General features: G+C 38.9%; 2 protein-coding genes across 3 annotated transcripts in view; one reads left to right on the top strand and one right to left on the bottom strand.

The window, feature by feature from the left end:
* LOC100875215 (prohormone-1) overlaps window positions 1–25,286 on the bottom strand; it is a 117,826-nt gene that overhangs the window by 32,449 nt on the left and 60,091 nt on the right. The window lies entirely within an intron of this gene.
* The window catches only part of LOC100875099 (Allatostatin double C), a 34,181-nt gene continuing 22,775 nt past the window's right edge, over window positions 13,881–25,286 (top strand). The window contains exon 1 of the mRNA XM_003699214.3: window positions 13,881–14,166. Coding sequence (XP_003699262.2) covers window positions 14,035–14,166 — 132 coding nt within the window. The 5' untranslated portion in view covers window positions 13,881–14,034. The remainder of the gene's footprint in view (window positions 14,167–25,286) is intronic.

Genomic DNA, 25,286 nt, shown 5'->3' with positions numbered 1-25,286 from the left:
CAGCATGTTATTACGAAAATAATTATGGGAATATTATGAACGTCTTGTATTTATACAATTATAACTTGCCTACGATTTAACATGTACGTCAGAACTAATCATAGGTACAATATTAAAACAAAGTTCAGATGTAATTTAGTGTTGTTATCCTTGACTTTGCAAATTGAACTCCAAATTGAAGCCTACTAAAAATTCAAGAAAAATTCCCAGTTGAAGTGACGTGTCAATATAGCGCAGAAATATACAAAAATAGTGCAGACTACTTCTGTGGTTTGACAATTTATGATAGGGAGGTACGGTCGTAAAAAGGCAATCGACAATGGCCAGCGACTCGAAGTCAAACCACATCATCTTTATACAGGGTGTCTCACAACTAGCGTAGGTCCCTGAAATGGGGGTAGCTGACGTAATTGTGGCGCACAGGGGTGGAACATCAGATACGGTTCGACGAACGTTGTATATGTTACAGTAAAACGTATACAGGGTGCCTCACAACTAGTGTCCCTGAAATGAGGGGAGCTGATTCCGAATAAGATTTCCCTTTGCAAAAATGGGGTTCGAAGCTTCGTTTTTGAATTATTAAGGAAAACACGGAGCAATCAGAGCGCGAGGATTACGCGCGCAGACGCGGGAGCGACAGCTTCGAGCCTAGCGGCTGCGCGCGCATCTCGCGCTCTGGTCCGCGTTTTTCCTTAATAATTCAAAAACGAAGCTTCAAACCCCATTTTTGCAAAGGGAAATCTTATTCGGAATCAGCTGCTCCTCGTTTCAGGGACACTAGTTGTGAGACACCTTGTATACTTTTCCATACATGAACTGTTTTCGGGTGTTTGTCTTTCGTATATTACCCAGATCGAAGGGTAAGACTCCTTTTGTTTGTCGACTCAATTTTCGTGATTAGAAGATTAGTGTCGGAACATAATTCGTTCACTGATTTGTCCTATCATCTTGACTCGGAAAATTGCCAAGGAATGAATGATGTTATTACACACTATTCACACATGGCTATCAAGCCTACACATGGCGCAGACTAAGTGTGAATTCGGACAAGATCTTGTCTAAACGAATTTACAGGAAATAGTATTAATACTAGATTACAATTAGTATTATTATAAGAAACCTCAAGGATGTAACCACAGTAGATACTTCCTAAGTAGGTTTTCTAAGTTTAATAAACTAAATTACAGAAAACATGCAACAGCACCAGAATTATAACCCGCAGAAAAAGCATAAAAATGTTTACACGCACGAAATTGCGTGGCATTACAGTAATATCTCGCGCAGTAATTAAGATGTACTCCACAAAAAGCGAGCCCGTAAAATTGAAAAAACAGAGGTAGAGAAAACCACATTAAGATGATTAAGGTGTGTGAGATTTAGTGGATGACGGAAGTAACGTAATTCTTTCCGCAGAGAAGGGAAGAGTTACCGAAGAGAAGAAGGAAGGGTTGATCTCCAGAGTGCGCTACGAAGCAAAGGGTTGTCTGTCAGGAATCGCGTCGGTAATCTCGACACCGAAACAAGTCCTCGAAAGGTAGTACCATGCTTTATCTTGCACCGGTCGAAATTCGCCTTTTTACTCGCGGTCGATAAAACGAAAAAAGATAATCTAAAAATTGCGAAATTCGATCAGACCGATATGTTGTTGCGGTGTTTATTCTTCGAGTTCGAGGGAAATTTGTTGCGTGACGGTACGAATAGAATTAATCGTACAAAGCGTGAAAACGAGCGTAAACGATGTCGTAAACGGTGACGAGTTTGTTTAGGGGAATGATTGAACGATGAATCGAGATGAAGAGAATGGTGTCAATCGAGCAGACAGTGAAGTGTAAGGTGGACGACACTTGAATAGAGGCAGGCGTAACAGACTTCTCGCCATTGTTTCACTTTCTGACAATACGTGAACTTGGCAGTTTCTTGTAACCTACATCTTTGAAGGATCCCGATTTTCTTACACTTCTTCGAACACCCTTGTTCTCAATATCGAAATCGTATCTACAATGAATACATTCAAAAATTGCTAAATTCCAATATCACAAAATAGAAAAATCTTTAAACCACAACCGTTTTCAATCTCCAAAGATCCCGACATAAAAAAATAGCAGATCACAAAATTTCTAGATTCAAATATCGAAAATTATGACACAATTCATAGGTCACAAAATAACCCTATATTAAAAGTATTCCTAGATTAAAAAATGCTATATCGCAAGGTTTCAATGAACATAGAAGCAACTATCGCAAAATGCAAAAACTCCCTAGATTCAAAAAATCACTGAATTCAAAAAATCCCTAGATTAACAAATCCCTGTATACCAAGGTTCCAATGAACATGGAAGTAAACATTATTGTGTGCGAAAATCCCTAGATGTTAAAAAACCCTAGATCAAAAAATTGTTATATTGCAATGTTCCAATAAGCATAGAACCAATTATCACCAAATGCAATAATCCCTATATTCAAGAAATCACTATATTAAAAAAAATCCCTAGATTCAAAAAATCATTGAATTCAAAAAATCCCTAGATTAACAAATCGCTATGTACCAAGGTTCCAATGAACAGTGAAGTAAACATTATTGTGTGCGAAAATCCCTAGATCGAAAAAATCCCTAGATGTTAAAAAACCCTAGATCAAAAAATTGTTATATTGCAATGTTCCAATAAGCATAGAACCAACTATCGCCAAATACAAAAATCCCTAGATTCAACAAATCACTATATTAAAAAAATCCCTAGATTCAAGGTCCCTGTATTCTAAGATCCTAATAAACATAGAACCAAACATCACTGTGTCGAAAAGTCCCTAGATCTTAAAAGTTCCGTAAGAAAATCCCTAGATCTCAAAAGATTCCTAAGAAAATCCCTAGATCTCAACAGTTCCCTAAGAACATCCCTAAATCTCAAAAGTTCCCTAAGAAAATCCCTAGATCTCAAAAGTTCCCTAAGAAAATTCCTAAATCTCAAAAATTTTCCAACTCCAAAAATCTTCAAATCTTCCAAAATTCCCCGTCACTGAAATCTCTATAATTAAAAAATTCCCTAGATCCTTATATCAAGATCTGAGGACTCCCCAAATCTCAAAACTCCCTCCATTGAAAAATCCCTATGTCCCTCAGAACCAAAAATCGACCAATTCCCAAAATCTGTAACTTTACATTTCAAGCGAAATCCGGAAATTTAATCTCTCGATTCCGAGATGTCGGAGTTCGGCGAATTCGCAACAGTTCGAGGATTTCCCGGAGGAAAGCAGATTTGTCGCGGAGTGTACGCCGGGAAATAGGTCCTTTTCCCGCGGAGGTGAAAAAATATCGCGACGGGTGGTTGAGTGGTACCAGAGAAACCTTTAGGTCGAGTTTCCATTATCCAGCTCGAATCGACTCGCTGCCTGATTGACTTCCAGTGTCGTCCGAGCGTTTTTCGCCCCAGTCAACCCTCTGTTCGACCGCGATACTTAGCCAAAATCAGTTATTACCGCGACAACGGTTTTCTTCTACGATTTCGAGTTATGGGAAGAAATATACGCTGCAGCGAAACAGTTCGTGAAACGTGAAACTGTATTCACGGTAATACTCGAAGACTTTCTTCTTTGACTCGTCCTACGATATCGAGAGACAGTTTTTAATTGAAGTAAGTCACTGTGTGCTGAACTCGCTGAACCGCGTTTAAATTTCCCGCGAAAAAAAGGAGCGGAAAATTTCGTTAAGATTGACAAGGTTATCGCGAGTTACGGAAACGTGTAAATATTCGAATTCCTCTTCTCGGAAAGTTAATTAAACCTGCGAGCGATTGATGTTTCTGCCCGATCTATATCGATATTTTACGAGGGATAATCGCGTAACTGCCGCTTTACGAGAGCCTGTATCGAAAAAGATTCAGGATCGTAAAGCGCTACGTCCGCGTGAACGACGTAAATTGCCTCGACGAACCGCGATACACAGTATGTCGGAAAAATAACGGAACTTTTTAAACGAATTAACGTTCCTTTTATAACTAATTTCGGTTTCGGAAAAAGGAAGTCACATGAAGATAAGTCAGGCGAATTTGGAGGATGTCGAAGACTTGTTTTCGCCAAAAATTCACGAACAAGTTCTGTGACACGGTGCGTCATGCAACAGAAACCAACTACCGGCGCTCGATATTCGGGCCTCACGAACGATCCTCTTCCACAAACGTTCCACAACACCCAGATAATATACCATTAACATTTTGTCCCGGGAACGAATTCCCGAAGTATAATTCCTTTAGAATCGTAAAAGCAAATTAACATCGTCTTCTCGAGGGACTTCTGGAATCGCAATTTTTTGATTTTCGAGAGCCTGGAGATTTCCACCTAGCACTTTGGCGCTTTGTTCGAGGTTCATACTTGAAGCACCGCGTCTCGTCACTAGTTACAATTCATTCCAGGAATGTACAGTTTCGTCTGGCTGTTTTGATAAGATCCTCGCAATATTCAACGCTCGCAATTTGTTGATTGCCCGTGATTTTGTGACACGGTGACGAAAGGTTCTGTCGCGTTAAACGCTATAAGTTTACGATTCGTTGCTCGATTCCAATAATTGTTGCGTTTTGTAGGGGTGGTATACTTTCAGATAGCATATTTTTTTAATAGATGGTGCTAGTTTGCTAGTTAGCGTCAAGGGTGCGTCATGAGTTCGTTCCTGGTGCGTCATGAGTGTCCCTGATGCGTCAATGGTGCGTCATTGATGCGTCAAGGTTGCGTTCCTGGTGCGCTATAAGTTTACAATTCGTTGCTCGAATTTAATAATGATTGTTGTGTTTCGTAGGGGAGGTATACTCTCTTTTTTACTATCGATCGATCGAACACGTGCATCGGCAACGTGAATAATATTCTTGGCCGTCGAGCACACGAGCGATCGATCGTTATCCCGTAAAAACCAGAAACGACGAGTTCATTCGTCGCGGATAATTTTGGAGAGGATCGTCAAAGAGAAACCACGCGTATTATTTCAAAGCGGACTTCCGGCTATACCACGCAAGCCAGAAACGAATCGCGGCAACGTCATTAGCTAATTAATGGTGGCCCGGCTAATTGCTCAGCCGGCCACGCGGTATTTGTTGCGGACGCGTTCGATTGGACCTCGTTGAATAAACACGAAACGTGTCGACAACGATCGAAAGATGCATCTCGAACTTCTATTTATCGATGAAGTATCGACATTTTTATGGCTCTACAATTTTTGAGCTTACAAGTTTGATTCAATTCGCAACTTCAATTCAATTCAATATTTTCCAAATTGAATTGACTATTTTTTAAAAGCCTTATATTTGAGAGCACCAACAAAATTTGTAGGTTCTTTAAATTACAAGTTAAAAAAATTATAAACACTTGAATAATATATCTTGAAATTTACGAACTTCGTAACCCTACAATTCTCTAGAAATTCCCTAGATTCTGACAGGTTCTAGATCTTGAAATTCCCTATATTCTGACAAGTCACAGACGGTGAAATTCCCTAGATCTGAAGATCTCCCGACTTCAACTATCATACCGTCTCATCGAAAAACTTTCCCTCCAAAAATCCACAGATATCAAGAATTTTAATTCCGAAACCCTTGCAGCTGAAAATTCCTCGAACATCAAAGTCTCGAGCGAGATCGATTACACTGTCTTTCGCGCACGATTTCCTGATCCGCCATGTCATTTTCCGTCCAGCTTACTCCCACGAATCGAGTTAATATTGAATCTGGAAGTCCCAGTTTCCGCAATAAGCTCGCAAAAACATTAATACCTAATTAAAAGGCTACAATAGCGGCGAGATAATAGCGTGCCGCGTGAAAGCATCAATTTTCCCGGGCGTTCGCAACCGATTGCTAAGATCGGACGAGTAACGAACCGATTATCTACGATGTTCGGACAAGCAACGGAAGTTAAGAAGTTGCGCTTCGCGTTCGGCGATCGATCGCGAGGATTCTAATTAGAATCGAATCGAAAACGCGATCGCGGCGAAGATACGAGTCCGGTTCGTCGCGCGCGGTTCGGATCCAAGTTTCCATCGATGCAACGATACACCGTTTTCTCCGGACACTCGTACAGGTTCGAATCGATAGATTCGCCAGCAACAACGCGAGTATTTTTACTTTGTTCGCGTTCGCCGGAACCCTTAACCTACAATTCTCTTGCCGTTCGCGTCGTTCGCGGCTGGCTAATTATCGCCACAACGTTGGGGCGACCGAAGGAAGTCCGAATGTTAGGCGCGTTTCGCGTTCGGCGATGCTCGATTATGCGGACCGTAATTGGAATCGGATGCAAAATTCAGTGGGAGCGAAAATACGAGTTACGAAACGTGCGTGACGAGTGTGATATCGTGCGGCAAGGAGTTAATATCCTGCGATTCTTCTTCGTCGTCTAGCAATTAGTCGGACGAATCTCGAGACGGGAAAATGAACGGCAACCTTTCGAAGCTGCGAAAAAGCGATTAAAAAAGGGAGGAGACGCGGAAGGAGGGCGGAGAATAATATAAGCCCTCGTGTTTGGAACTTGCTTCCAGTTCGTCACGTACAAAACGTCCTGGCATTATTAGTCGCTAATTATACCCGGCACGTGACGTAGGAAGACGCTTCCTAATTGAAAGGATCCATCTCTTGCCGCAGAACCACCTGTCGCATTTTTCTACGACGAAAATGGACGCCTGTCTGTTCGCCGATAATTTTACTTGAAATTCAGACTTCCTTCGGAAAATTGAATTCACTTAATCGAAATTCTTTGCAATTGTACTGCAATTTTAATTTTACAGGATTTATTTCGAATAAAATTTTTGTAGTCAATTTTAATTATAATTTTAAGCGAAACTTAATCAAAATCCCTACATTTTATGGTCAATCGAGATTTTTATCGAATTTCTGCACTTTTTAATTTTAATTAAAACATTCTTTTCATAAATTTTAATTAAAATTCGATCAAAATTGAGTCTTATCTCACTGACAAAGTGAATTAATATTTTAACCGAATAAAATTTTGTGCTCCCCAAATTCAATTAAAATTTCTTTGCTGTATTGTAACTGAAACTCAATCAAAATTCAATCTCAGATTTCACTAAAAATTTGATGGAAATAAAATTTTTTTGTTCTTTTGAATCAAATATAAATTCTATATTTTGGTACGAATATTTGTTATAAAGATTACTCTCGATTTCCCAAAGTATTTCTTCCATTCGTCCGATACTCGGTAGATCGCATCACTTGTAGCTCCGCAGCCGCCCTCTGGAGCGTAAAATAAGCGTGTCAGGGGCAGCGAGTTGCCCGACCTCGTAAATTATTACCGAGGACATCGAGAATTCGTTTCGCCGTTTTCGAGTACCGGTACTCCACAGTTTCCTATAGTACTTCCGTTTGAGGCGCGATCGGAAAGTTACAAACTCTCGGACGCAAGGGGGGCATCCGAGTGACCAGAAAACCGGAGGCGGAAATTAAGATCCCGTTACGGAGGAAACTTTCGAGTACACGACTTCTAATTCCCTGACCAATCTCGGACTTTGTAATCGGTTTATTCCCTAACGAGATACAGGACGCTTCTTACATTCTTTAAATGGACTTCCATTTTTTAATGGATGCGTTTTACATTTTTTAAATGGAGGCGTTTTATATTTTTTTTGATGGAGGCGTTTTACATTTTTTAAATCGACGTTTGACGAAATATTTACCTGGATGGTTAAAACGAAAGTGATTGTAAGCTGTGCGAAGATTAATTCATATTGGAAGTCATGTAAAGACTAATTCATATTGTAAGACATATAAGGACGAATATTCATATTGCAATACATATGAAGACTAATTCATGTTCTAACACATACGAAGATTAATTTATATTGTAAGAGCTATGAAGACTAGTGAGAAGGAAAATATTGAAAATGGCGTTGGATGTCAAATACTAAGTGTGCACTTTAACCTTTTACTCTCCTATGGGTCGACATTTCTCTTGACTCTTATAAATAATTCAGATAACTAGATTGGTTGAATACATGTACTTACCAGTTACAATAAATAACATTTGTAATTGTACTTACAATAAATAATGTTTGTAATGTATTGCAATACATTTTACTAAGAAGCCTTCTCTTCATCTTGTAAATTAAAAAAGTGGCAAATAGAGTGCAAAGTGAGGAGCACGTGCCTTTCAGCGCACTAAATACCCCAAACGTGGGAGTCCTCAGTACGAATTTACGTCGTTAAAGACCTTGTTCCGAGAGGACAAAATTAGTACATAATTTAAAGGCGCTAAATTCGGGAAACCACACACCTGTCGAATTTCAATTAACTCTGGCGTTCTATCTTCGCGTTTTGTTTGTTTTTAAATTTATTAATCATGAAGAGTTTGTCTACGTCTTGCATTAGAAAAATAGAAGTGGAGGAAAATTAAAAGCACGTCATATGTCAGTGCACTTCTCAACCTATAATTATTATCGTGGGCAGCTACGTCGTTCATAGCTAGCCACAATCATTGCTACAACTTCAGACAAGAATGTTAAAATGTTAGGCTAGTAGGTTACACCTTCAGTGATTCTTGATGATACAAATTATAATTAGAGTCGAACCTAAATTTCAATTGCAGTGAAGTAGCTTTTAGTTCAGATATTCCAGTCTGGTTTATCATATTCCAACTGTAGTGGAATCGCATGTGTGACATGTAGGGTAAAGGATTAAGAGAGTTTCTCTGTGTCCAAACACCCTGAACGATCACCATGCTAGATCCTCAGAATAACTTTACGTCGTCAAAGACAATCTCCTAACTTTTACTATAAAAGGACAAAATAAAGAATCCCAGCGCATATTTTGAACGTGACAATTCACTCAATGGAACCTCACAAACCTGTCATCAAAGTGTATCATTCAACTTGCACCTCTTCACATTTGGATTAGAGTTTTCATATAGTCTTCAACCTTCATCTAGTCAATTAAATCTCTAAGCTAGTAAATAGTATTTCATCATAAAATAATTTTCAGAAAAAAAATACACCGACTTCGAAATGCACTAAAAAGTATAAAATAATTTCTATTTCCTAATGAAGTAATTTCTATTTCATTCAATCATGCAATTACGTAACAGATATGAATGAAACCTATTTACTCGTTAGGTAGTATATTAAATACATTTCAACCTTTTCAGAGGCGGCGCAAAATTAAAAGCTTTTCTTGAACATGTCAACCTTTGGACAGCCGAACATAGGCAACGCTTGTATAGCTATTTCTTTTTCTATACATATAACTCGGCAGCACGCCGCGAAGTAGGTGTTAGTGCGTATAGAATGTAACTATGGTCTATCCAGCCCTTTGCGAACGGGACGGTTCGAAGTGAACCGTACCGTGGGGCCGAGCTCCTGCCGCGATAGTCATTAAAAATTGCCAGCGCATGTTTCCGCTTAAACGCGGTTTTTGTTCATAGCATTTCAAGTCAAATTCTGGACATATTATATGTACATGCACAGATTTACGTGCATGCACACATGTACGCGTTTCTCGGCTCTATCAGTTGTTTTCGCAGAACGCATAGTTAAGTTTCTCGGCCATAGCCACGCATTTACGTGGGACACATACATATATGCGTTTCTCGGCTCAATCAACTGTTTTCGCCAAACGCATATATGAGTTCTTCGGCCAATTTGATTATTTACGCAGAACGCATATATGCGGCGGTAGTCCGCAAAGGGCTAGATTCATAGAGTATGCGACGGAAAGACTCGATCGACGGAAGATAGAGCCCATCTGCCGCAAATTTGGTAATTCCCGCGTCGTGGGCTCAGTTTATAGATTCTTAGATCCATGGCTTCCACATGCGAATGAAGTCAATTCAATTTCATTTATATCATAAACGTTGCGAAATGAAGATGCAGTCGTTACATTTACGTATATTACCAGATATATCTATAATGGTACGTATTCTTTCTCAGGATTTATTAATTTCCAATACGCCATACCACAATTACTGGTTATTGGCAGCAACGTTTACTGAAGTATTTTTAATTTTGCGCCGCCTCCGAAAAAGTTGAAATGTATTTAATATACTACCTAACGAGTAAATAGGTTTCATTCATATCTGTTACGTAATTGCATGATTGAATGAAATAGAAATTACTTCATTAGGAAATAGAAATTATTTTATACTTTTTAGTGCATTTCGAAGTCGGTGTATTTTTTTTCTGAAAATTATTTTATTTCACGCTTTTTAGTGGAATGGGGAGAATTGTATGGGATACTGTGAGACAGTTCTTCTGGGCTTTTTTTTTTGTCTGCGTAAATGCCATGAGCATAATTAAGTAAAAGACAACATGGATGTTCGTTTTTCAATTTTTTTTGCAACAATAATCCTTTTCAACTAAAAAATGAAAAAATTTTTGTAACGGTACCAATGGGGAGTCAGACTCTACAAGATGCGAAAGGCTTTGTTCCGATCGGACCACCCACCTAGGAAAAACCGCCGAACATGCATAGAAAAAATAATCCTTTGCAACTAAAAAATAAAAAAAATGTTTATTAGAACGGTAGGGAGACTGTACCAAGCAATGGGAATAATACACCAACGTCAACGTGAACTCATCTTGCTGCATAAGTTGCGTGTCAAAGCGGCAAAGCTTAGTTAGTGTTTTGGTACTGTGCATTGTAATTGCCCTTTCTTGTCTTTCCCGTGCATAGCACGGGGCGTTCCACTAATAATAATAACAATAGCTATTCGCTACTATCACGAAAACTAAAGTTTTCCGTCAATTATGCATAAGGAAAAACTCGTTTAGAATCATGCTACTAATAACGTATTAGAATGACATAAAAATCGTTCGAAGTTGGCATCAAAAGTTAACAACAATTTCTGTAATATCTCGAAAACAAAAGCTTTCCGTCAATTTTGCAAGAGGAAAAAGTTGTCCAGAACCACGCCCCTAACAACATATTCAAAGGACATTAAAATCGTTCGAAGTTGATTTCAAAAGTTAACAACAATTTTTGCTAATATCTCGAAAACTAAACATTTCCGCGAAATTTGTATATGAACAAAATTGTTCAGAACCATGCCCCTGACAACATATTAAAAGGACATTAAAATCGTTCGAAGTTGATTTCAAAAATTAATAACAATTTTTTTCGCTAATATCTCGAAAACTAAACATTTCCGCGAAATTTGTATATGAACAAAATTGTACAGAATCATGTCCGCGATAAGATATTGAAAGCGCACTAAAATCGAGAAAAGTTTATTTTAAAAGTTGCCGGTTTTTCTGCAATAACAACACTTTGCAATTAAAAAATGAAAAACTTTTTATTATGGTACCAATGGGGAGTCTGAACCCACCAGATGCAAAAGGCTTCGTTCCGATCGGTCAACCCAGTTAGGCGAAATCGGCGAACATACATAGAAAAAGAAAAAAGTTGCCGGTTGTTTTGCAATAACAACACTTTGCAATTAAAAAATGAAAAATTTTTTGATAATGGTAACAATGGGGGGTCAGCACCTACCATATGCAAAAGGTTTCATTCCGATCGGTCCATCCAGCTAGGCGCAATGCGCGAACATACATAGAAAAAGAAAAAAGTTGCCGGTTGTTTTGCAATAACAACACTTTGCAATTAAAAAATGAAAAATTTTTTGATAATGGTACCAATGGGGGGTCAGCACCTACCATATGCAAAAGGTTTCATTCCGATCGGTCCATCCAGCTAGGCGCAATGCGCGAACATACATAGAAAAAAGAAAAAAGTTGCCGGTTTTTTTGCAATAACAACACTTTGCAATTAAAAAATGAAAAATTTTTTGATAATGGTACCAATGGGGAGTCAGCACCTACCATATGCAAAAGGTTTCATTCCGATCGGTCTACCCAGTTAGGCGTAATCGGCGAACATACATAGAAAAAAAAAAAAAAAAAAAAAAAAAAAAAAAAAAAAAATATACTTATCGAATTGAGTAACCTCCTCCTTTTTCGAAGTCGGTTAAAAATCTTATATTGAAATAATAGAAAGAGGAGCGAGAGTCGTGTACCCTTCATCAGCACTGAGAGAGGAGACTATAGGTCCAACTACCCTAAACAGTCATTCTATCGTCCTCCGACGTTCACATACTAGTTTCCACGATAAAACCTTGTCTAACAATTACAGGTAGCCCAGAGAAATAGAGTCTAGTGTCTTATAGAAGTCTTGTATTAGAAAAATAGAAGAAGAGAGTCATCTTCATTAGCTACTCTTCATTTAAGGGAAGCTTCTCTGGGTCCGCTACCATAAACAGTCATCCTATCGTCCTCCGACGTTCACGTACTAGTTTCCACGATAAAACCTTGTCTAACAATTACAGGTAGCCCAGAGAAATAGAGTCTAGTGTCTTATAGAAGTCTTGTATTAGAAAAATGGAAGAAGAGAGTCATCTTCATTAGCTACTCTTCATCTAAGGGAAGCTTCTCTGGGTCCACTATCCTAAAGTCATCTTAGCGTCCTCCGACTCTTACATTCTACTTTCCACAATAAAACCTCATCGAACAATTACAATTAACCTTGAGAAATGACGCAATGAAAGAAAATAGCATAAAAGTCCCGTGTTAGAAAAATAGAAAGAGAGTCATGTACTCTTCAATAGCGCTAAGAGTCTGGGTCCACTACCCTAAAGTCATCTTAGCGTCCTCTGACTCTCACGTACTACTTTCCACAATAAAACCTCATCGAACAATTACAATTAACCTTGAGAAATAGCGCAATGAAAGAAAATAGCATAAAAGTCCCGTGTTAGAAAAATAGAAAGAGAGTCATGTACTCTTCAATAGCGCTAAGAGTCTGGGTCCACTACCCTAAAGTCATCTTAGCGTCCTCTGACTCTTACGTACTACTTTCCACAATAAAACCTCATCGAACAATTACAATTAACCTTGAGAAATAGAGCAACGAAAGAAAATAGCACAAAAGTCTCGAGTCAGAAAAATAGGAAGTCCTCATCAGCTACTCTTCATCTTCACCTACTCTTCACCTAAGGGAATCTTCTCTGGGTCCAGTGTCCTCAGCAGTCCCAAATACTAGTTTCCACAATAAAACCTCATCGAACAGTTACAATTAACCTTGAGAAATGACGCAATGAAAGAAAATAGCACAAAAGTCTCGAGTCAGAAAAATAGGAAGTCCTCATCAGCTACTCTTCACCTTCACCTACTCTTCACCTAAGCGAATCTTCTCTGGGTCCAGTATCCTCAGCAGTCCCAAATACTAGTTTCCACAATAAAACCTCATCGAACAGTTACAATTAACCTTGAGAAATAGAGCAACGAAAGAAAATAGCACAAAAGTCTCGAGTCAGAAAAATAGGAAGTCCTCATCAGCTACTCTTCATCATCACCTACTCTTCACCTAAGAGAATCTTCTCTGGGTCCAGTGTCCTCAGCAGTCCCAAATACTAGTTTCCACAATAAAACCTCATCGAACAGTTACAATTAACCTTGAGAAATAGAGCAACGAAAGAAAATAGCACAAAAGTCTTATGTCAAAAAAATAGGAAGTCCTCATCAGCTACTCTTCACCTAAGGGAATCTTCTCAGGGTCCACTATCCTCAGCCCAAATACTAGTTTCCACAGTAAAACCTCATCATAGACCAGAGAAATACCTCAAAGACCATAGAAATAGCTCATAGACCAGAGAACCAGTGCGAGAGAACAGCACAAAAGAGTAAAACTATTTGTGGAACGCAAAGAAGAGCGAAAGTCATCGACGCGTACGTTTGGTTCGTTGCTCCATCGATGCGTGCGACAAACTTGCTTTCCGCGCGTGGTGGCGGAAACTGTTGGAAAACGTTGGCGGGACAACAATGCTAGATTTCGCGAATCGTAGGGAAAACCGAGGCGCCTGCGTGAAGCAACGCGTACGCGAACTACATAGATAGGTATATAGGAGCGCGTTAGCCGCTCGAGGCGTCACATTGCGTCCCCGAGTACGTCCTTCGTCTTCCTCGAGCGGTCGACCGGCGTTTCACGAGAACATCCGTAAGAAACTAGCGAAAGATCTCCCGCGAATGCTGTGACTTTCCTCGATCGATATCGAACCGTTCGATCGATGGGCAACGGGCTGATTCCATTGACGGTGGTGGCGATGGTGTCCGTCGTCGCGGGGACCATCGGCCAACGAGCTTTCGGCAAGAGGAATCTCGATTATCCAGACTACTCCGCCAAATACGACGAGTATCCGGTGAGTAAAATGGATCCATGGATCGAGACGCGTAAGAGACTGACGTCACGGATTAGGTTACGAAGGGAGTGGATCGAGGGGATCATTCGATATTGACACGTGCCTTTCTTAGTTCTTGCTTGCTTTCATCCAGGGATTTTTCAATATTTTTATTTGGGAGTTTGTTTTATTTACGGTTTTGGGACTTGGGTTTCTTCTTGATATTTCAGAGGGTTTCAAATATTTTTTGCTGGGGTTCTGGAATTTTTTGTGTAGATGTGGGGTTTCAGTTTTGCTGGCTTTTAGTACGAGTTTAGGACGATTTGGGATATTTTTCTGGTGGGGTTAAGGGATTTGGAGGGTTTGGAATGTTTTTTGTGGAGTTTGGGAATTTGGGAAAACTCTACGTTGTGGGGTTTCATTCTTGCAAATTTCTAATACGAGTTTACGACGATTTGAGATATTTTCCTAGCGTAGTTAAGGGATTTGGAGGATTTGAAATATTTTTTGTGGAATTTGGGAAATTTAGGGAACCCCACGCTGTAGGGTTTCATTCTTGCAAATTTCTAATACGAATTTAGAACGATTTGAGATATTTTCCTGGCGTAGTTAAGGGATTTGGAGGGTTTGAAATATTTTTTGTGGAGTTTGGAGAATTTGGGAAAACTCCACATTACGAAGTTTTATTTTTGCAAATTTCTGATACGAGTTTAGAACGATTTGAGATATCTTCCTAGCGTGGTTAAGGGATTTGATAAATCCACTGATTTAAAATTTTCATCGTCGTGAATTTTCAATACGAGTTTTGGAGAATTTAAAATATTTTTTTGTGGGATTTGGGGAATTTGGGGAAACTCCACACTGTGGGTTTTCATTGTTGCAAATTTTTAATACAAGTTTGGATCGATATTTTAATAATTTTCTAGCGTTATTAGAGGATTTGATAAATCCACTGATTAAAAATTTTCATCGTCGTGAATTTTCAATTCGAGTTTTAGAGGATTTGAAATATTTTTTTTGTGGAATTTTGAGAATTTAGGGAAACTCATCACTGCGGAGTTTCATTGTTGCAAATTTTTAGTACGAGTTTGGGTCGATATTTTAATATTTTTAAAGCGTGCGTAGGGAATTTGATAAATTCACTGATTGCGAGTTTTCATTGTCGTGAAACTTCAATACAAGTTTCAGGCGATTTTGAAATATTTTTTTATTGCGTTTTGGAAATTTAATAAATGCACGGATTGCGGACTGTAATAGTCGCGAATCTTCATTATGAGGTTTAGGTGATTTCAGATATTTTTCTATCAAGTTTAGGTAATCTGCTAAATCCACTGATCGTGGGTTTTAATTGTCGTGAACCTTCATTACAAGTTTCAGACGATTTGTATCTATGTATCTATGATTTGTATCTAAATATTTTTCTATCGAGTTTAGGTAATTTGTTAAATCCACTGCTCGTGCATTTTAATTGTCGCGAACCTTCATTACGAGTTTTGAACAGCTATCTAATATCACTGTACTGTCTTTAAGAAATGTACCTAAACTACTGATTGTGGGTTTCCATCATGAAGAGCCTTCATTACAAGTTTCAGACGATTTGAAATATTTTTCTATCAAGTTTAGGTAATCTGCTAAATCCACTGCTCGTGGGTTTTAATTGTCACCAACCTTCATTACGAGTTTTGAACAGCTATCTAATATCGTTGTATTGTCTTTAAGAAATGTACCTAAACTACTGATTCTGGGTTTTCATCATGAAGAGCCTTCATTACAAGTTTCAGAAGATTTTTTAATATTTTTCTATCGTGTTTAAGTAATGTACCTAATTTACTGACTGTAAGTTTTCATCGTTGTATATTTTTAATCCGAATTTTGAAAAATGTGGAATACTTTTCTAGGACGTTTAGGTAATTCAGCATATCTGACTGTGAATTTCTCTATCGCGTTTAGGTAATTTACAGAGTGCATTAACTATGAATTCCCCGTAATCGCGTACCCCGATCGCGCTCAATTACAGCGGTAGGTAGATGAAACGTCGAATTAATTCGTAAACGTTTAGCGACAAGTCATATCGTGGCAAGGTTCGACAGATTCGGTGGATTAATCCTCCGACGCCTGGATCATCCTCGTACCTTGACGAAAGGAATCTATAATCGCTATTAGATCACCCGAGAAGTTTCTTATCCTGCATAATATGTTCATAGAAAATTTATGTTTAAAATAAACTTGGGTAATATGTAAAACTTTAGAAAACAATGACGTACAAATCTTAGAATTCTTTCACGAAAGATTTAAAATTGATGGAGTTTGGAATTTCGAGAGTCCAGGGACTTCAGAGCTAGGAATTCTAGGAAAATTTGTAGACTTCCAAGTTTTATAATCCTTAAATGTGGATTGAAAGTCTTAATAATTTAAGAATATAGAAATTTATAAATCATGGGAATCTAAGGACTTAAAAGTTCCACCTAAAGCTTGCAGAACGTAAAACAAAAACTCGATAACTCGTCGTCAAGAAAAGAAATCCAGATCCGTGGTCGCACAGAGCATCGCAACCCTGAAACCGTTCGCCAAAGAAACCCGTGTTCGAGAGAATCGAGAACGGCGTAATCCAGATGGAAGTCGGTAAGTTTTCCTCTTGATCCCGGACAAAAAAGGTCTACGATTTCCATCCGGTAATCGCGTTGAAGGATATCCAATTGTACGTCGTCCGAGCCGCGAGCTGTCCTCGTTCGTTCTGGCTTTCGCTTGGAATTTCATTCTTCTCGAATTTCTCTATTACTCGATATACATTCGTTCCCCACTGAGCTTTTCTCTCTGTTTCGCGGTAAATGCGGACGTAAGCCGAGAATATTACTGTTCAGGCCTTTTTCCTTCGTAGCTTTTGCAAATTCTCGATACCTGCATTCGAAAGTTGTACTCTCACAAAAAGCGGGAACCTTCCCTCCAAAAATCCACAGATCTCAAGAACGAGATCTTTCGATTTTGATTATCATACCGTCTCATCAAAAAATGTTTATGGCTCTACAATTTTTGAGCTTAATTCAATTCGCATCTTTAATTCAATTCAATATTTTCCAAATTGAATTAACTATTTTTTAAAAGCCTTATATTTGAGAGCACCAAAAAAATTTGTAGGTTCTTTAAATTACAAGTTAAAAAAATTATAAACACTTGAATAAGATATTTTGAAATTCACGAACTTCGTAATCCTACAATTCCCTAGAAATTCCCTAGATTCTGACAGGTCTTAGATCTAGAAATTCCCTATATTCTGACAAGTCACAGACCGTGAAATTCCCTAGATCTGAAGATCTCCCGATTTCAACTATCATACCGTCTCATCGAAAAACTTTCCCTCCAAAAATCCACAGATATCAAGAATTTTAATTCCGAAACCCTTGCAGCTGAAAATTCCTCGCACATCAAAGTCTCGAGCGAGATCGATTACACTGTCTTTCGCGGACGATTTCCTGATCCGCCATGTCATTTTCCGTCCAGCTTACTCCCACGAATCGAGTTAATATTGAATCTGGAAGTCCCAGTTTCCGCAATAAGCTCGCAAAAACATTAATACCTAATTAAAAGGCTACAATAGCGGCGAGATAATAGCGTGCCGCGTGAAAGCATCAATTTTCCCGGGCGTTCGCAATCGATTGCTAAGATCGGACGAGTAACGAACCGATTATCTACGATGTTCGGACAAGCAACGGAAGTTAAGAAGTTACGCTTCGCGTTCGGCGATCGATCGCGAGGATTCTAATTAGAATCGAACCGAAAACGCGATCGCGGCGAAGATACGAGTCCGGTTCGTCGCGCGCGGTTCGGATCCAAGTTTCCATCGATGCAACGATACACCGTTTTCTCCGGACACTCGTACAGGTTCGAATCGATAGATTCGCCAGTAACAACGCGAGTATTTTTACTTTGTTCGCGTTCGCCGGAACCCTTAACCTACAATTCCCTTGCCGTTCGCGTCGTTCGCGGCTGGCTAATTATCGCCACAAAGTCGGGGCGACCGAAGGAAGTCCGAATGTTAGGCGCGTTTCGCGTCGGCGATGCTCGATTATGCGGACCGTAATTGGAATCGGATGCAAAATTCAATGGGAGCGAAAATACGAGTTACGAAACGTGCGTGACGAGTGTGATATCGTGCGGCAAGGAGTTAATATCCTGCGATTCTTCTTCGTCGTCTAGCAATTAGTCGGACGAATCTCGAGACGGGAAAATGAACGGCAACCTTTCGAAGCTGCGAAAAAGCGATTAAAAAAGAGAGGAATCGAGGGAGGAGGGAGGAAAATAATATAAGCCCTCGTGTTTGGAACTTGCTTACAATTCGTCACGTCCTGGCAAATATTGTAGGGCAAGTTTTTCTGTACATCAAGGTTTTATTGCTACTTTTGCGAATGTCTCTCGAATCTCCAAAAAAAATTATAACTTTCTTTGTTCACATGGTCGTTCATTTTAGCGCTGGAAATTTTTTGACGATTGAAAAGAATCGTAAGGAGTTAGTATGCTGATGAGAACACAGAGATCTTCACAAGTTTCATCTTCCAGAAATCTCCAAGTTTCACATTCTGAGCTACTACATATGTACAAGTTTAGAAGCGACGGTATCGCAGCTTACAGTTGGGGTAAAATTTGTAAGGACAGGAAGGTCTGAAAGGGAAACACGGGAGCAAGTGTTTTTCCGGCCGGTGCGTAGGCTTTGACGCAGGGAAAAGGTTGACAAGGGTGCTTTTTAAGAATGCGAATTCTGTTGACTTTCGAGAGTTGATTTCGACTTTGAATGATGAACGATATTTGACTATTTTCACGTTCTAGTGAATCTTTTTATGTTTTTGTAAATTGTAATTTAGAAGTAGAACACCTGTTACACTTTCTAGTGGAGCAGTTTCGCTTGCATGGACGTGTGAGAACACGCGTGAGTCGTGTGAGACATGGGTGGAACGTCTTAATCAGTGATCACGAATGGCGGACAACGGTGATTAATTGATTAGACGGTTTATCTTCCGCTATCAAAGCATTTATATAAATTGCAATTATTTTGTAACTTTTTCAAGGTATAACACACTAGAATCGCAGAGTAAACCAGAGACACTCTCTGTCACCTTTGACTTCGCATTATTTCAGAAATACGCTGATGAGGGTATTTATGAAACCATGCGCAATGTCATATTACAACATGCATCCTTATATGAAGCATATGAAGCATATGAAACATATGAAACATATGAAACATATTGCCCAAAAAATGTGATAATACGTGGGAGACATAAATACTAATTTGCGTGAAAGGCGTGATAAATATTAATAAAACAAACGTGTAATAACAGTGTAATAAACTTGTATAATAACAGTATTCCGCTGACTGTCAGAATCTGAAAAATTCGTAACTTTATAAATAAGATAATATCGAATCCTATTCAAAGTAAAGCGGATTGAACCCCATTAGAAAGTAACTTAGGGCTTGATATAATCGTTTTACTCAATAAGACACGAAGAAGAAATTTGGGGAAATTCCGAATCGTTTGAGAAAGAAGCTGTGGATGACAGGATCGTAATAATAGCACTATAACTTCGATACAAGCGATGGAAACTTGGGGTAGATATTCGACGAATGAATTTTAATTACAGATTTTCTGTATCGTTCGATATGCTTTTACGAATGTGACGTTTAAAAGCAAAGGTCTGGTTATTGCTTCGATGCTGGGGTACTAAAATAGCTGGGATGGGATTTGGAGATAGTTTTTGGATAATTTGACATTTGAGGAAGTGGATATTTTAGACTTAAATGGTGGACATTTAGAAGACTAAAGTTGAAAATTTGAGAATTTTCATAATTTAAGGATTTAGGAATCAGGGATTGGGAATTGGGAATTTAGGGATCGGGGATTTAGGTATCAAGGATTTAGAGATGGGGGATTTAGGAATTGGGAATTTAGGGATCGGGGATTTAGGTATCAAGGATTTAGAAATCGAGAATTTAGGAATTGGGAATTTAGGGATCGGGGATTTAGGAATTGGGAATTTAAGAATCGGGGATTTAGGAATTGGGAATTTAGGGATCGGGGATTTAGGAATTGGGAATTTAGGGATCGAGAATTTAGGTATCAAGGATTTAGAAATCGAGAATTTAGGAATTGGGAATTTAGGGATCGGGGATTTAGGAATTGGGAATTTAGGAATCGAGAATTTAGGTATCAAGGATTTAGAGATCGGGGATTTAGGAACTGCGAATTTAGGGATCGGAGATTTAGGAATTGGGAATTTAGGGATCGAGGATTTAGGTATCAAGGATTTAGAAATCGGGAATTTAGGAATTGGGAATTTAGGGATCGGGGATTTAGGAATTGGGAATTTAGGAATCGAGAATTTAGGTATCAAGGATTTAGAGATCGGGGATTTAGGAACTGCGAATTTAGGGATCGGGGATTTAGGAATTGGGAATTTAGGGATCGAGGATTTAGGTATCAAGGATTTAGAAATCGGGAATTTAGGAATTGGGAATTTAGGGATCGGGGATTTAGGAATTGGGAATTTAGGAATCGAGAATTTAGGTATCAAGGATTTAGAGATCGGGGATTTAGGAACTGCGAATTTAGGGATCGGAGATTTAGGAATTGGGAATTTAGGGATCGAGGATTTAGGTATCAAGGATTTAGAAATCGGGAATTTAGGAATTGGGAATTTAGGGATCGGGGATTTAGGAATTGGGAATTTAGGAATCGAGAATTTAGGTATCAAGGATTTAGAGATCGGGGATTTAGGAACTGCGAATTTAGGGATCGGAGATTTAGGAATTGGGAATTTAGGAATCGAGAATTTAGGTATCAAGGATTTAGAGATCGGGGATTTAGGAACTGCGAATTTAGGGATCGGAGATTTAGGAATTGGGAATTTAGGGATCGAGGATTTAGGTATCAAGGATTTAGAAATCGGGAATTTAGGAATTGGGAATTTAGGGATCGGGGATTTAGGTATCAAGGATTTAGAAATCGAGAATTTAGGAATTGGGAATTTAGGGATCGGGGATTTAGGAATTGGGAATTTAAGAATCGGGGATTTAGGAATTGGGAATTTAGGGATCGGGGATTTAGGAATTGGGAATTTAGGGATCGAGAATTTAGGTATCAAGGATTTAGAAATCGAGAATTTAGGAATTGGGAATTTAGGGATCGGGGATTTAGGAATTGGGAATTTAGGAATCGAGAATTTAGGTATCAAGGATTTAGAGATCGGGGATTTAGGAACTGCGAATTTAGGGATCGGAGATTTAGGAATTGGGAATTTAGGGATCGAGGATTTAGGTATCAAGGATTTAGAAATCGGGAATTTAGGAATTGGGAATTTAGGGATCGGGGATTTAGGAATTGGGAATTTAGGAATCGAGAATTTAGGTATCAAGGATTTAGAGATCGGGGATTTAGGAACTGCGAATTTAGGGATCGGGGATTTAGGAATTGGGAATTTAGGGATCGAGGATTTAGGTATCAAGGATTTAGAAATCGGGAATTTAGGAATTGGGAATTTAGGGATCGGGGATTTAGGAATTGGGAATTTAGGAATCGAGAATTTAGGTATCAAGGATTTAGAGATCGGGGATTTAGGAACTGCGAATTTAGGGATCGGAGATTTAGGAATTGGGAATTTAGGGATCGAGGATTTAGGTATCAAGGATTTAGAAATCGGGAATTTAGGAATTGGGAATTTAGGGATCGGGGATTTAGGAATTGGGAATTTAGGAATCGAGAATTTAGGTATCAAGGATTTAGAGATCGGGGATTTAGGAACTGCGAATTTAGGGATCGGGGATTTAGGAATTGGGAATTTAGGGATCGAGGATTTAGGTATCAAGGATTTAGAAATCGGGAATTTAGGAATTGGGAATTTAGGGATCGGGGATTTAGGAATTGGGAATTTAGGAATCGAGAATTTAGGTATCAAGGATTTAGAGATCGGGGATTTAGGAACTGCGAATTTAGGGATCGGAGATTTAGGAATTGGGAATTTAGGGATCGAGGATTTAGGTATCAAGGATTTAGAAATCGGGAATTTAGGAATTGGGAATTTAGGGATCGGGGATTTAGGAATTGGGAATTTAGGAATCGAGAATTTAGGTATCAAGGATTTAGAGATCGGGGATTTAGGAACTGCGAATTTAGGGATCGGGGATTTAGGAATTGGGAATTTAGGGATCGAGGATTTAGGTATCAAGGATTTAGAAATCGGGAATTTAGGAATTGGGAATTTAGGGATCGGGGATTTAGGAATTGGGAATTTAGGAATCGAGAATTTAGGTATCAAGGATTTAGAGATCGGGGATTTAGGAACTGCGAATTTAGGGATCGGAGATTTAGGAATTGGGAATTTAGGGATCGAGGATTTAGGTATCAAGGATTTAGAAATCGGGAATTTAGGAATTGGGAATTTAGGGATCGGGGATTTAGGAATTGGGAATTTAGGAATCGAGAATTTAGGTATCAAGGATTTAGAGATCGGGGATTTAGGAACTGCGAATTTAGGGATCGGAGATTTAGGAATTGGGAATTTAGGGATCGAGGATTTAGGTATCAAGGATTTAGAAATCGGGAATTTAGGAATTGGGAATTTAGGGATCGGGGATTTAGGTATCAAGGATTTAGAAATCGAGAATTTAGGAATTGGGAATTTAGGGATCGGGGATTTAGGAATTGGGAATTTAAGAATCGGGGATTTAGGAATTGGGAATTTAGGGATCGGGGATTTAGGAATTGGGAATTTAGGGATCGAGAATTTAGGTATCAAGGATTTAGAAATCGAGAATTTAGGAATTGGGAATTTAGGGATCGGGGATTTAGGAATTGGGAATTTAGGAATCGAGAATTTAGGTATCAAGGATTTAGAGATCGGGGATTTAGGAACTGCGAATTTAGGGATCGGAGATTTAGGAATTGGGAATTTAGGGATCGAGGATTTAGGTATCAAGGATTTAGAAATCGGGAATTTAGGAATTGGTAATTTAGGGATCGGGGATTTAGGAATTGGGAATTTAGGAATCGAGAATTTAGGTATCAAGGATTTAGAGATCGGGGATTTAGGAACTGCGAATTTAGGGATCGGGGATTTAGGAATTGGGAATTTAGGGATCGAGGATTTAGGTATCAAGGATTTAGAAATCGGGAATTTAGGAATTGGGAATTTAGGGATCGGGGATTTAGGAATTGGGAATTTAGGAATCGAGAATTTAGGTATCAAGGATTTAGAGATCGGGGATTTAGGAACTGCGAATTTAGGGATCGGAGATTTAGGAATTGGGAATTTAGGGATCGAGGATTTAGGTATCAAGGATTTAGAAATCGGGAATTTAGGAATTGGGAATTTAGGGATCGGGGATTTAGGAATTGGGAATTTAGGAATCGAGAATTTAGGTATCAAGGATTTAGAGATCGGGGATTTAGGAACTGCGAATTTAGGGATCGGGGATTTAGGAATTGGGAATTTAGGGATCGAGGATTTAGGTATCAAGGATTTAGAAATCGGGAATTTAGGAATTGGGAATTTAGGGATCGGGGATTTAGGAATTGGGAATTTAGGAATCGAGAATTTAGGTATCAAGGATTTAGAGATCGGGGATTTAGGAACTGCGAATTTAGGGATCGGAGATTTAGGAATTGGGAATTTAGGGATCGAGGATTTAGGTATCAAGGATTTAGAAATCGGGAATTTAGGAATTGGGAATTTAGGGATCGGGGATTTAGGAATTGGGAATTTAGGAATCGAGAATTTAGGTATCAAGGATTTAGAGATCGGGGATTTAGGAACTGCGAATTTAGGGATCGGGGATTTAGGAATTGGGAATTTAGGGATCGAGGATTTAGGTATCAAGGATTTAGAAATCGGGAATTTAGGAATTGGGAATTTAGGGATCGGGGATTTAGGAATTGGGAATTTAGGAATCGAGAATTTAGGTATCAAGGATTTAGAGATCGGGGATTTAGGAACTGCGAATTTAGGGATCGGAGATTTAGGAATTGGGAATTTAGGGATCGAGGATTTAGGTATCAAGGATTTAGAAATCGGGAATTTAGGAATTGGGAATTTAGGGATCGGGGATTTAGGAATTGGGAATTTAGGAATCGAGAATTTAGGTATCAAGGATTTAGAGATCGGGGATTTAGGAACTGCGAATTTAGGGATCGGAGATTTAGGAATTGGGAATTTAGGGATCGAGGATTTAGGTATCAAGGATTTAGAAATCGGGAATTTAGGAATTGGGAATTTAGGGATCGGGGATTTAGGAATTGGGAATTTAGGAATCGAGAATTTAGGTATCAAGGATTTAGAGATCGGGGATTTAGGAACTGCGAATTTAGGGATCGGGGATTTAGGAATTGGGAATTTAGGGATCGAGGATTTAGGTATCAAGGATTTAGAAATCGGGAATTTAGGAATTGGGAATTTAGGGATCGGGGATTTAGGAATTGGGAATTTAGGAATCGAGAATTTAGGTATCAAGGATTTAGAGATCGGGGATTTAGGAACTGCGAATTTAGGGATCGGAGATTTAGGAATTGGGAATTTAGGGATCGAGGATTTAGGTATCAAGGATTTAGAAATCGGGAATTTAGGAATTGGGAATTTAGGGATCGGGGATTTAGGAATTGGGAATTTAGGAATCGAGAATTTAGGTATCAAGGATTTAGAGATCGGGGATTTAGGAACTGCGAATTTAGGGATCGGAGATTTAGGAATTGGGAATTTAGGAATCGAGAATTTAGGTATCAAGGATTTAGAGATCGGGGATTTAGGAACTGCGAATTTAGGGATCGGAGATTTAGGAATTGGGAATTTAGGGATCGAGGATTTAGGTATCAAGGATTTAGAAATCGGGAATTTAGGAATTGGGAATTTAGGGATCGGGGATTTAGGTATCAAGGATTTAGAAATCGAGAATTTAGGAATTGGGAATTTAGGGATCGGGGATTTAGGAATTGGGAATTTAAGAATCGGGGATTTAGGAATTGGGAATTTAGGGATCGGGGATTTAGGAATTGGGAATTTAGGGATCGAGAATTTAGGTATCAAGGATTTAGAAATCGAGAATTTAGGAATTGGGAATTTAGGGATCGGGGATTTAGGAATTGGGAATTTAGGAATCGAGA

The sequence above is a fragment of the Megachile rotundata genome, chromosome 11 (assembly GCF_050947335.1).
Source record: "Megachile rotundata isolate GNS110a chromosome 11, iyMegRotu1, whole genome shotgun sequence".
Taxonomy (NCBI): Eukaryota; Metazoa; Arthropoda; class Insecta; order Hymenoptera; family Megachilidae; genus Megachile; species Megachile rotundata.
This window is presented reverse-complemented; position numbering and strand designations above follow the sequence as displayed.